At 38.9% G+C, this 14,222-nt stretch overlaps 1 protein-coding gene across 4 annotated transcripts in view; it reads right to left on the bottom strand.

Moving 5' to 3' along the window:
• Window positions 1-14,222, bottom strand: part of PSD3 (pleckstrin and Sec7 domain containing 3) — a 611,013-nt gene that overhangs the window by 292,304 nt on the left and 304,487 nt on the right. For all 4 annotated transcript variants that reach the window (XM_062199432.1, XM_062199434.1, XM_062199435.1 and 1 more), the window contains 2 exons: window positions 12,770-12,882; window positions 8,089-8,147 (listed from right to left, as the gene is read on the bottom strand). In XM_062199432.1, the coding sequence (XP_062055416.1) occupies window positions 8,089-8,147; window positions 12,770-12,882 (172 nt within the window). The remainder of the gene's footprint in view (window positions 1-8,088; window positions 8,148-12,769; window positions 12,883-14,222) is intronic.

The raw sequence follows: 14,222 nt of genomic DNA, 5'->3' as shown, positions 1-14,222 counted from the left end.
AAATTATGAAACTGATAAAGGATTAATATCTAGTATCTATTAAGAGTTCAAGAAACTCAAAAACAAAACAAACATCCAGTTAAGAAATGGGCAAAGGACTTGAACAGGCATTTTTCAAAAGAGGAAATCCAAATGGCCAACAGACACATGAAAAAATGCTCAGGACCATTAGCCATCAGAATGCAAATAAAAAAATAATGAGATTTCGCCTCACCCCAGTTAGAATGGCTGTCATACAAAAATCAAAAAAATAAATAAATAAATGCTAGCAAGGATATGGGGGAAAAGGTACCCTCATCTACTGTTGGTAGGAATGTAAACTAGCACAGCCATTGTGGAAGACAGTACAGAGATTTCTCAGAAATTTGAAAACAGATATACCATAAGACTCAGCCACCCCACTCCTGGGAATTTACCCAAAGGAAATGAAATTAGCGGGGCATATGGGCACTGGTTCTAGTCCCGGCTATCCCTCTTCGAATCCAGCTCTCTGCTGTGGCCTGGGAAAGCAGTAGAAGATGGTTCAAGTCCTTGGGCCCCTGCACTCACAAGGGAGACCATGAAGAAGCACCTGGCTCCTGGTTTTGGATCGGCACAGCTCTGGCCATTGCAGCCACCTGGGGAGTGAATCAAGGGACAGAAGACCTTTCTCTCTGTCTCTCCCTCTCACTGTCTGTAATTCTCTCTCAAATATATAAAATCTTTTTTAAAAAAGAAATTAGCATGTGAAAGAATTATCTGCATGCCCATGTTTATTGCAACTCAATTCACAATAGTGAAGATATGGAATCAACCCAGATGTCCATTAATTGATGACTGGATAAGGAAATACAGTATGCATATACTGTGTAATACTACTCAGCCATAAAAAAGAATGAAATCCTATTTTCACAACAAAATGGATGCAACTGGAAACCACTATACTTAGTGAAATAAGCCAGTGCCAAAATGACAAATATCATATGTTTTCTCTGAGCTGTGGTAAATAATAGAGTACAAAAAATGTAATGTATATGAGTGAAATTGACATTTTGAGATTTGATTATTGTGTATAGCCCTTGTCTCTATTGTTCAGGAACAGTGTTTTTTTTTTTTTTTCTTCTATTTTTTGAATTCTTTACTTAGTGGAGTAGTAAGTTTATGATTATAAAATAAACTGAAAGTAGATCACTGTAAAAATTAAAGAATAAGAGAGGAAGGAGGAGGAAGCGTGGCAGTATGGCTGGAAGGAATGGTAGGGTAGGAAATATCACTATGCTCCTAAATCTATATATAAGAAATACATGAAATTTGTTCACCTTATATAATAAAAAATTCAAAAAAAGTTTTAAAGAATTTATTTAAATTTTATTATTTAATCATTTAATTTTTTGGGGTTTACATGTAATACCTGAACATTTTCAGAGAGTACAGTACACTATTTCAACACATATACACAAAGCACACCAATCAAGCAGGCAACTAGCCTTTCATTCACTTATTTTTTTCTTTGTTCTATGAACTTTTTGAAGCCCCCTCTTACTGTAACATTACATTCTATCCATACCTCATCGAATGTTTTTCCTCTAACATCTGAGAAGATAAAGGAACATACATCAAACTCATTACTAACTTACAAAGGCTAAGTCCACTTTTAACTTGATTTTCTTAGGACAGGTTTTACGTTATATAATGGGGTTAGCAGTAGAGCCCAGTTAATATCCCTCTTCATCCTCACACCTCCCCCTCTCCAAACCACAAAGAGCAAAACAGACTCAGCAGAGGTTCACTGGCTTTGGACACCTTCCACTAACAAAATGTAAAGAAGAGGATTCCAAGGGAAGGGCAGTGCTAGTGTAACAGACATGAAAACCATGGCTGGAATCCACTGCAGGCAAAGCAAACTGGATGACGTGACCAGCTTCACAAGGAAGCTGAGGATGTAGGCAGTAGAGACAGGAAGAGTCACCCACAGGGCAGACAGGGCCACAGGAGGAAGGGAGGGCACCTGTCAGAGTACAGTAACGCAGCTGCCAGTTCCAATAACAACTGCAGATACAGAGGCCTGCTGAGGTCGTTATCTACACAGGGTTCCTCAGCCTCGGGTTTGTGACGCTTTTGAGGGTAGAAACATAAACCAGTACACTATGGAAAACTAAAAGCATTAAATGTAGTAACAATTATTATAATAGTAATCTTTTACTACTCATAATAAACCAAATATTTATTAACATTTAACACTCTAGGCTTCCAGAGAGCCAATCCAAGAATTCAGATGAGAAAGGCAACAATTAGTTCTTATGACCCACCTCCAACTGAATTCCACTTATCTTCTGAACATTACTCTTAGAAAACTTACCCTTTTCATTTAAAAAATTTTTTAATTTATCTGAGAGACAGAAAGAGGGATCTCGTATCTACTGGTGCACTCCCCAAACACCTGCAATGGCCCTTGGATGGGGCTGAAGCCAGGAGCTGGGAATTCAATTGAGATCTCCCAGGTGAATGGCAGGGACCTGAGGTGAGCCATCACCTGCTGCTTCCCAAGCTCTGCATTAATCAGCAGAAAGCTGGACTCAGGAATGGAACCAGGACTGGAATCCAGGCACTTGGCATGAGATGCAGGAACGCCAACTGCTAGGCCAGGACAAATACCGACTCCTAAACCTGTACTTTCTTCCTTGATTTCTTTTCCTCCCTACTAGCGTGGTACACTAGCTCTAATTCTACCCCTATAAAAATATATAACACACTGCCAACAAAGCCAGTAAGGTCAGACCACAGAGGTGGCAAGCCTTGAATATCCCAAACATAAAACACCTGTGGGAGGCCCAGTCTAGGGTGAAAGGCACCACCCACCCTTCCCAGGAGGACTACACCCCTGCCTCTCATACCCACTACACATGTAAGATGGCTCCTGCCAATACTGGAACACAGAGGGATGGTGGATGAACCTACTACTAAACCATCTGAAGCTACAGTGTTACATGATCGGTTTTGTCACAAAATTTGGATTAAAAATAATGCCTCTGGATCATTACCTGACCACATCAGCCACCGAACCGGTATGCCTCGTATGACTTTGCAGTGGTAAAACTGTCCAGCTGACTATGCTCCCATCTATCTCAATCTTCACTGCAGCTCCGTTCTGCACCTACAACTTCCTATCACCCGAGACTGGCAGCCCTGGTGAGGAGTTCCTGCCTGCCCTCCTGCCTTACCACCTGCCTTTGGCCTGGGCAAACATGGTGCCGAGGTGGCTGAATCCTAACTGCAGCCCGAGGACAGGACACCCAGCTGAATGGGCAGAGCACAAATGAAGACTAGCCCAGAATCAGTTTGAATCTACTCTATCATGTCAAACCCTTTTTTCACATATCATGTCCAATAGAACGGAGTTCAAACAGGCAGAAGAATTTCTAACTTTCATTGTGCTAATTCAAGCAACATTTGGTATAACTTATTTCCAATACAGCAAAAGACAGATTAATTCAGATTGTTTTAGTAGATACTTAATTATATGGTCAGAAGTTTATTTCACATATGTATTTTGAAAATTAAGAAGTATTTTAAAAATAAAAAGGGATTAATCAGCAAATTATCCACATGAACACAATTTAATTATTTATTTTATCTAAGAGAAGAGATACTTGCAGAGAAGGTAAGCAAGTCAATACTATTACCTAGACCATGATAAATCATCTCCTTTAAAAGCAGATACACTGAAGGGCATCAATGAATTTGTCCTCCAAAATACTGTCTACAGATTAGATTATTTTCTCTCTAGTCTAATTATGGAGGTGGAACTAATGTGAAATTAAAACATCTCCCGAGTGTTTCTCCTCCAGAGCAGCTCGTTACCTGTTCTCATTTCTTCAGTCAAACCTGAATGATGGAAGCTGGCCTTGCAACATTATCAAAGATAAGATTTGACTGCCATGAACATGTCTCATTCATTTCTGATCCTTATCCAGTAGCACAAGACTTGGGAAGAGTAGACATACCATAAATATGTGTTAAATAAGAGAATACTTCAAAAAAGAAAGCTGGAAAGACATTCCAACATTAGCATTAAAATACAAACTATTTATTGTATTAGTATACATTCCATTATTTGATTAGTAAGGAAATGAGCAGGCCAAACAAAGGCCCATAGGAACGCATTCTCAGTGCATCATTCCTCAGGATAAAGGGAAGATTCACACACAGCTGCCAAGAGAAGTTCCTCTCCCCAGCTAGGTAACCCTCCCTGGCTGATAGCATGAATCTCACCCTTCTGAGGAAGGCCATGCTGCTGTGCTGCTCTGAGGACACAATGGTAAGGAAAGAGAAGGTAACTGGCTTGTTTACACCCCACCAGAGGATTAGACTGGCATGGATGGTTAGGGATGGCCTGGTGCAGTAAAGCAGTTAGGAGAAGGGGTTAGACATGTGAAATACTTCACTTTAGGTTCTCAAGAATTCAGCTTCACTGGGGCCATGCTAATAAGTCAAACAGAACAGACACTGTAACAATAAGCAAGGCAATCATGATGCAAGAGAAGCTACATCCAGAATTATGGATAAAAACTTACCACCTAGAAGGAAAATTAATTTTTACAATGAATCCAGATGAGAAAGATAAGAGAAACACATTTTCACATGGTTAGTTCTGATGACAGCTTCAATATATTCAACAGACTTGTGAAAGCAAGCGTTGTAAACAAGGACACAGAAAACGAACATATAACAAAGCCTAAATAACACACAATCCTAAGGATACAGCAACATGTTTTTAACAAACAAAACTAAGAACTAATTATCACCAAAAACATGACCCTGAGGATGTAGATTTACTGTTAATTCTTTTTTTAAAATTTTATTTATTTATTTTTTTGACAAGCAGAGTTAGACAGTGAGAGAGAGACAGAGAGAAAGGTCTTCCCTTTTCCATTGGTTCACCCCCCAGTGGCCGCTACAGCCCGTGCATGCTGCGCCGATCCGAAGCCAGGAGCCAGGTGCTTCCTCCTGGTCTCCCATGCAGGTGCAGGGCCCAAGGACCTGGGCCATCCTCCACTGCACTCCTGGGCCACAGCAGTGAGCTGGACTGGAAGAGGAGCAATCGGGACAGAAGCCGGCGCCCCGACCGGGACTAGAACCCGGGGTGCTAGGGCCGCAGGCGGAGGATTAGCCTAGTGAGCCGCGGCGCCGGCCTACTGTTAATTCTAATTTTCCTTCTTAAAGTCAGTAATTTTATTGCTACAATCAATTGTTAATTATCTATGAGTGGTATAACTCAGACAACACTCAAATGTTCATTTATAGACATATAAACCAGGGGTGGGAACCATTCTTCTGCATGAACCTTTTGGATATTTATAACACCATTCATGGCACATACAAAATTAACAACTTAAAAATCAGTCTGCTATCAACTTACTGAATTTTGAGTTCCACCTGCAATTGCCTTGGCAGGGCCAGACCAAATGACTTTGTGGACCTTATATGCCCTGTAGGCTGGATGCTCCCCACCCCTGAACCATCTCTTCCATCCCAGTTGCCAAAAAGGAGCATTTCAAGGCTCACATTTTGGGCACTGCACTTCCACATGATAAATTCCTACTACAGCCCTATTAACCAATATTACTCCCTCAAAGTTCTATGGTTTTAGTCCACATAATCTCTGGATACAATGCTTTCATGATTCCTCAAAAGCTATCTGAAGACAGGACAAGAACAAATGTCCCAGGTCTATGGTTCTGAACCTGTGGGTTAGAGACACCAAGACTGGTTTGGATGTAGGGTATGCTGACTCATCCAAACAAAAACGTAAACCTCACTGTGCTTAACAGAATACGTACTTATTTAAAAGTATTGTGAAGCTTCTATTAGCTTTTAAAAAGCTAGGATTTAATGGAAACAAATCCTCAAAACTCTCAAAACCTCTTCAGAAGATTGATGAAATCCTAACGTTTTAAATGGGAATTGAACTGTTACCATTTTTAATCTAATTACACATCTTTTCAGTCAATAAATGGTAACTGCCCAAATATCATATGCTGATGGGACCTCAAGATATCTGATCTAAAGAGGATTCTTCATGCTGGGAATGGCTGCCATGGATTAATGTTACATATGCACAAACATACCCAAAATTCTCTCCTTTGACCAAAACATAGGTGAAAAATTGAGGAGGGAAAGGGAGAAGAATGTGACTCTTTTTCTTTTTTTTTTTTTTTACAGGCAGAGTGGACAGTAGAGGGAGATAGAGAGAAAGGTCTTCCTTTTTGCCATTGGTTCACCCTCCAATGGCCGCCGCGGTAGGCGCACTGCGGCCGGCGCACCGTGCTGTTCCGATGGCAGGAACCAGGTGCTAATCCTGGTCTCCCATGGGGTGCAGGGCCCAAGGACTTGGGCCATTCTCCACTGCACTCCCTGGCCACAGAGGAGAGCTGGCCTGGAAGAGGGGCAGCCGGGACAGGATCGGTGCCCCGACCGGGACTAGAACCCGGTGTGCCGGCGCCACAAGGCGGAGGATTAGCCTACTGAGCCGCGGCGCCAGCCAAGAATGTGACTCTTATCACAAAATAGGCAAAGAAGAAAGCAGGAAAAAGTTGTTTGGTAATATGTAAACAGATGTCAGGACAAACTATTTTACCAAGCTGGAGGAATGTGAGATTCTGATACTCATTTTAAGGCTCACCCTGTGGGAACTGCAGTGCCTTCATGTCCACATGACGTATTCCTTGTACAGCCCTACTAACCAAGAATGCTCACTGAAAATACCTATAGCCTTAGCCTTTGTAACCTCTGGGCACATGCCAGGCATCCCTATGAGCCACTCTAAGTTATTCTAAAGTCACCCCTTACAAATTGCAAAAGGAAATTCCTAGTTGAGTATTTGAGATACGTGAAGATGTTAACATTACAATTCTAACAGCATCTCCTTCACCGCTAATGAAGGAACTCTTTCTGCCTCTCCCCTGATAGTTGCAAGGAATGGCCCCACACAGTCCCATTATGCCTTCCTTCAGCGGGAGCACTGGAATTTCAAGTGAGGAAATTATGGGGCCTTTTGGAATAGAATATCTAATACTTACGTTAATGTGATTTATAAATTTTTTATTAAATTATAACAAATCAAGAGATGATATACTGTTTAATTACAACGAGATATGATAAATAAATGGACTTAGGACTATGAAATAATTTTTGACCTAAATATAGACTGATCAATATTTAAAACATTCACATTTTCTCTGGTATGAAGAATTTGAGTAAATGCTAAAATCCTACTCATATGAAAAGAGGAAGTGGCTCACTGGGCTAATCTTCTACCTGCGGCGCCAGCACCCCGGGGTTCTAGTCCCAGTTGGGGCACCGGATTCTGTCCCGGTTGCTCCTCTTTCAGGCCAGCTCTCTGCTGTGGCCCGGGAGTGCAGTGGAGGATGGCCCAAGTCCTTGGGCCCTGCACCTGCATGGGAGACCAGGAGGAGGCACCTAGTTCCTGGCTTCAGAACGGCACAGCACGCCGGCCTTAGCGGCCATCTGGGGGGTGAACCAATGGAAAAGGAAGATCTTTCTCTCTGTCTCTCTCTCTCTCTCTGACTGTCAAAAAAAAAAAAAAGAGGAAGTTTATGCATAATTATGAATTTAATCAGTTCATCCTCTATTTTAAACAGAAGATTAGAAGGAAAATTGATTATTTCACCACTAAAAATTGAGCTGAAGTGAGTAGCATAGAAAAGGCTGAATTTTTGGACTTACTACTATATTTAGGGAAAATATAATAGATATTTTCAGATCTTACAAGCGTATTTTCCTTTTATTATTGTATATCACCCTTAATAACAGAAAACCAAGTAGAAGCTCTGTCTGCCATCTAGTGGAGAAATAAGATATGGCTCACACACACATAACTGCTACAGCAATCCAGACAATATTGCACATATTCCCTTCTACTATGTGAAATAACAAGTTACTTCTTTTTCCAAAGGTTTATGTTGCCATGGGAGCCATGCAGAGAATGAGAGAAAGGGAGGCAAAAAATAAACATTCATGGACAGAAAACCAAAGATATTCCCAAGATGTTCTGGCTTCTGAATGCCAATTTTACCAAACCACACTTACATGGCCATGTAGATCCGTGTTGAGAAGCATCATAGCACAGGTAAGGCAATGGACTCCATCTGAAGGAGGAGACAAGGACAGAAATCTTCACTCACTACCCACTGCTGGACTCTCCCACATCATCACTAAATAACATATCTTATGGAAACACCACACCGTGCTATGCACGGTTCATCTTATTTACTTCAGGGAAGAAAAGGAGAGCTCTAAATATGGATAAGAGTAACATCGAAAGGACCTCAATGTACAAGGTGGACTCTATTGTTGATAAACTGCTAGGACTTCTCTGGAAGACAGCTGGACATCCCACGTAGAGCCTTGATATGGTTACCTCTGACATAACCAATCCACTCCTAGAGCTTTACACTAAGAACAATTAAGATTCTAAACAAAATGCAAGTAGATCCAGAGAATCACTGTTTACAAAGGCAGACGGGAACTCAAAACCCTCCAAAACACAATTTTGTTAGGCTGAAGTAATCAGGAATGTCCACATACATAGGTTGAAATGGAAGATTTTTCATCATAAATTTTATATGTAAAATACACATTTGAACACAAATATATCTAGAAGAATATGTACCATATTAAAAGAAGTTATTTCTCAGTAGTGAGATAATTATTTTTTTCTTTTTAGTTTCTCAATTTTCTTTTCTTTTTTTTTTTTTTTTTTAATTTTTGACAGGCAGAGTGGACAGTGAGAGAGAGAGAGACAGATAGAAAGGTCTTCCTTTTGCCGTTGGTTCACCCTCCAATGCCCGCCGCGGTAGCGCGCTGCGGCCGGCGCACCGCGCTGATCCGATGGCAGGAGCCGGGTGCTTATCCTGGTCTCCCATGGGGTGCAGGGCCCAAGGACTTGGGCCATCCTCCACTTCACTCCCTGGCCACAGCAGAGAGCTGGCCTGGAAGAGGGGCAACCGGGACAGGATCCGGTGCCCTGACCAGGACTAAAACCCGGTGTGCCAGCGCCGCTAGGCGGAGGATTAGCCTATTGAGCCGCGGCGCCGGCCTAGTTTCTCAATTTTCTACAACAGGATATAAAAAGGAAAAGAAATTATTTAATAATGTTAATTTGTTTACTTCCTGGAAGGAAAGAGAATTGAGAAAGAATCAAGATTAAATCAAGATTAGATCTTTTTACTTCTTGGGAATTATTTCTCTGGCTATAAATATATAGGTAGGAATAATTCTTCTCTTTCTTGCAGTTTTTACAGGGTAATATTTCAATAGAATGATTTTGTTTACAACATGATGGATCAGACCAAAGTAAAACAGTGATATAATCTGTGAAGATAGAAAAGTTAAACAGGGAAAAAAGTTGCCCAAACCAGGAGGATCATTTCATACTTAAATGGAAATACTACTTTTTTAACTCAAAAAGTGAAATAAAAAGCATGAAAAGTTAAGCTTCTCATTTCTAAGCAAAAAAAATTTAGAGTTCTCCTTATTCTCTGCCTACAAATTCTCAATTTAAGTGAAACAGACAATAGCAATTTCAGATTCAGAAAAAAACATATTAATGTTTGCTAAATCAACAGAAAGGCCTGTCCAATTACTGAATTCATAAATGAAAGACAGACTATATTTAAAAATATGCCTTTTAGTATGAGAGGTGATTTCTGTTAACAATATGTCTAAGTATAATCTACAAAATGCCTAAAAGTACTTTTAGTCTAGTTCCATTGTATCATAAATTCTGCACACACTTAAAATGAATTCCTGTAAACATTTGTAAAACTCAGCAGCCAACTCTCAAATATCCTTATCAACAGCCAACTGAGTACACAAATGCCTATTCTTTATTTTACAAGGGAATGTCAACCCGCTCTCAGATTTGAAGTCTAGAATAAAAAAAAAAAAAGTCTCCTGTCTCTTTCACTCTCAAAGCTTGAAGTAACATAAATAGTGAATAATTGGTCCAAAAAGCATCAATTTACATATAAGAACATGACCTTAATAACCAGATAGTAAAGAGACTGTAGGTATAGAAGGGAGTTCTACCTTACTCGATACCAAGTATATTGAGTCCAGTTAATCGGCAAAACTGAAGCTAAGAGATAATTACTGTGTTTCGTTCATCTAGCCTCAGCGATTTATTACAGAATTTGTAAGTTTATGAAACATTTTGCAATCACAAGTGAATGTGGTTGACTCCATACTCTGAAAACTCAGCTTTTATTGAGGAACTGAAATGGAGAAGAGACCTCTCTTCATAGAGTAGGCCAACAATAGTTTAAAATACTTTGTAAAAACAGTACAATAAACATAAACTCATGGTTCATTAACATCATAAATGGTAGTCAGTATTATTACAATTAATACTGAACAAAAGAACAGAGATACACAACAACTTCCAGCAGTAAGATGTGGAAACATTTCCAAACGAACCATAGAATTAAACATACATGCACTTCCATCAAGAAGTGAGCAGACCAGAGGTGTAAGAACAAGAAATGAGAAAATCTGCATTTATTTATCACAGTGTGCTTTAAGTCAACAACACGAGTCACTGGACACTTGCTCCCCACGTAGGACCTCTGTCCATAATGTGTTGTACAATGAGAATTAACAGTAAAACTAGTCTTCTTCTTCTTCTTCTTCTTCTTTTTTTTTTTTTTTTTTTTTGCTTTTCAGCTTAAATGTATAATCTTTTTTTTTATTTATTTATTAAACTTTTATTTAATGAGTACAAATTTCCAAAGTACAGCTTATGGGTTACAATGGCTTCCCCCTCCCAAAACTTCCCTCCCACCCACAACCCTCCCCTTTCCCGCTCCCTCTCCCCTTCCATTCACATCAAGATTCATTTTCAATTCTCTTTATATACAAAAGATCAGTTTAGTATATATTAGGTAAAGATTTCAATAGTTTGCCCCCATATAGCAACACAAAATGAAAAAAATACTGTTGGAGTACTAGTTATAGCATTAAATAAGAGTGTACAGCACATTAAACACAGAGATCCTACATAATATTTTTTTAAAAATTAATTAATTTTCTATGCCATTTCCAATTAAACACCAGGTTTTTTTTTTTCATTTCCAATTATCTTTATATACAGAAGATCGATTCAGTATATAGTTAGTAAAGATCACATCAGTTTGTACCCACACAGAAACACAAAGTGTAAAGATACTGTTTCAGTACTAGTTATAGCATCACTGCACATTAGACAACACATTAAGGACAGATCCCACATGGGATGTAAGTACACAGTGACTCCTGTTGCTGACTTAACAATTTGACACTCCTGTTCATGGCGTCAGTAACCTCCCTAGGCTCTAGTCATGAGTTGTCAGGGCTATGGAAGCCTTTAGAGTTTGCTGACTTTGGTCTTATTCCGATAGGGTCATAGTCAAAGTGGAAGTTCTCTCTTCCCTTCAGAGAAAGGTACCTCCTTCTTTGATGGCCCCATTCTTTCCACTGGGATTCACTCACAGAGATCTTTCGTTTAGGTCTTCTTTTTTTCTTTTCCATGGTATCTTGGCTTTCCATGCCTACAATACTCTCGTGGGCTCTTCAGCCAGATCCAAATGCCTTAAGGGCTGATTCTGAGGCCAGAGTGTTGTTTAGGACATCTGCCATTCTATGAGTCTGCTGTGTATCCCGCTTCCCATGTTGGATCCTTCTCTCCCTTTTTGATTCTATCAGTTAGTATTAGCAGACACTTGTTTTGTTTGTGTGATCCCTTTGACTCTTAGACCTATCAGAGCCATCAACTGTGAACTGAAATTGATCACTTGGACTAGTACATGCCACCTTGATGGGATTGTATTGTAATCCCCTGGCACATTTCTAACTCCACCATTTGGGGCAAGTCCGATTGAGCATGTTCCAAATTGTACATCTCCTCCCTCTCTTTTTCCACTCTTAAATTTAACAGGGATCACTTTTCAGTTAAAATTTAAACACCTAAGAATAATTGTGTGTTAATTACAGAGTTCAACCACTAGTACTAGAACAACAACTACAACAACAACAACAAATACTAAAAAGGATAAAGTATTACATTGTACATCTAGAGTCAGGACAAGAGCTGATCAGGTCATTGTTTCTTATAGTGCCCATTTCACTTAACAGGTTTCCCCTTTGGTGCTCAGTTGTCAAACAGTACTTTATATTTATGTGTCTGTGTGGGTGCAAACTGTTGAAATCTTTACTTAGAGTTGATCTTCTGTATATAAAGATAATTAAAAATGAATCTTAATGAAGAACGGGATGGGAGAAGATGTAAGAAGTGGGATGGTTTGGGGGTTGGAGGGCGGGTATGGGGGAGGAACCACTATAATCCAAAAGTTGTACTTTTGAAATTTATATTTATTAAATAAAAGCTTTCTATTAAAAAATTTTTGAAAAAAAATTTGGCTAAACAAAGCTGAGCAACTTAAGTGAAGGATATTATCACATTATGGAATTAGAAAACTATAAAAATAATTAAAAGAAGAATAAAGAATATTATGCTGCCATTAAATATGGTTTTAAATACTCAATGAAGAAAATATGCTCACAAAACTAAAATTGCAATGATTTCAATTTGACATTAAATAGTATATAAATGGACTAAAAGGAAGCCAATCAAAATGTTAGTTAGCACTTCTATATAATTTCCATTCCACATAAAACTTCACTTTCATAAGAAATAAACAGTTCAAAAAAAAAAAAAGAACTTTCATCAGATTACCTTGTGAAGCAATGGTGTCTGGATTACAATAAAAATATCTATTGGAGAAGTGTACTAAAACTCTCTCTCGTTCTTGAGTTTCTCCCACAAGAGAAAAAGCCTTAAAGAAATACCTAAAAAAGATTAAGGGGAAAAAAGGGAGATTTTAGAAGATGTTATCACTGTTTGGTAACATCAATTTATATAAACATAAGAGATTAATTGTACAAAGCAAAATATCAGTTGTTTCCCAAAACAATCACTTACTAGATGGTCACCCAACATAAACTCACATTGATTTGAATTCTATAAAATGTCACTATAAAGGATGACAGGGCAATAACACAGTAGCCCATTCCTCACAAAGCCTTAGGCAGGTAGGTAATTTCCCCATTATGATTTAGTGTCAAGAAGCCAATTTTAAAGACCAGTAGGATAGGAAAACAACAAAGAATACATAAAACTCAATGCATAATAGCAGTCTATGTTGTTTTAAAATTCTACATATATAAGGATTTCTTTGTCATTTGTTAGATGACCATAATCTCTACTAATCCATTATTTTTTAAAGATTATTTATTCATTTATCTATTTGAAAGGCAAAGTTACAAAGAGGCAGAGGCAGAGAGAGAGAGAGAGAGAGAGAGAGAGAAAGAGAGAGGTCTTCCATCCATTGGTTCACTCCCCAAATGGCTGCAACAGCCGGAGCTGGACCCATCTGAAGCCAGGAGCCAGGAGCTTCTTCTGGGCCTCCCCACATGGGTGCACAGGCCATAGTAGAGAGCTGGATTGGAAATGCAGCAGCCAGGATAAGAACAGGTGCCCATATGGGATGCCGGCACTGCAGGTGGCTGCTTTACCCGCTATGCCACAGTGCAGGGCCCTCTATTAATCCATTATTAAAATTATAATTACATCATTTTATGCATAGCAGATTTCTGCTAATTTTATTTTGATGATTATCACCATATTTGAATATTAATTTTTAGGAGGAAATTTGGAGATAAAATCTTTATTTGTTAAGTTATGGAATAAATCAATTTATAAATAAAAGTACTTTGAATAATAGGAAATATGCCCAGAACTATGCAGCAAATAAATGGAATTATTATGAATACTGTTTACTATGGATGAATCCAGATGATTCTCACTTGACCATGCAGCTAGCTACATTTTCCAAAACATGTGATGAGAACAAAAAAGGCCATTTTAAATGTTCTAAGAAGTCTTACTACTGAAAACATACAATCAGCCTTATTTCGATGAAAATTTTGCCTTCTTCCTCATTAATCACTTATAGTTTGTTAAGCTAAATTATGTTGAACAAACTTTGCATAACTTTTTTTTTTATAAATCACACCAGAACACAAAGCAAAAATACGGATCTTTCCTGCACTCTTACTATTTTCATCAGAAAGCACCACAGAAAAAATGACTACAGCACGCCTTCACCTAGACATCCACACTTCACCTC

The sequence above is a fragment of the Lepus europaeus genome, chromosome 8 (genome assembly GCF_033115175.1).
Source record: "Lepus europaeus isolate LE1 chromosome 8, mLepTim1.pri, whole genome shotgun sequence".
NCBI classification, from domain to species: Eukaryota; Metazoa; Chordata; class Mammalia; order Lagomorpha; family Leporidae; genus Lepus; species Lepus europaeus.
The sequence above is the reverse complement of the archived record's forward strand: the minus strand, read 5'-3'. Positions and strand labels throughout refer to the sequence as shown.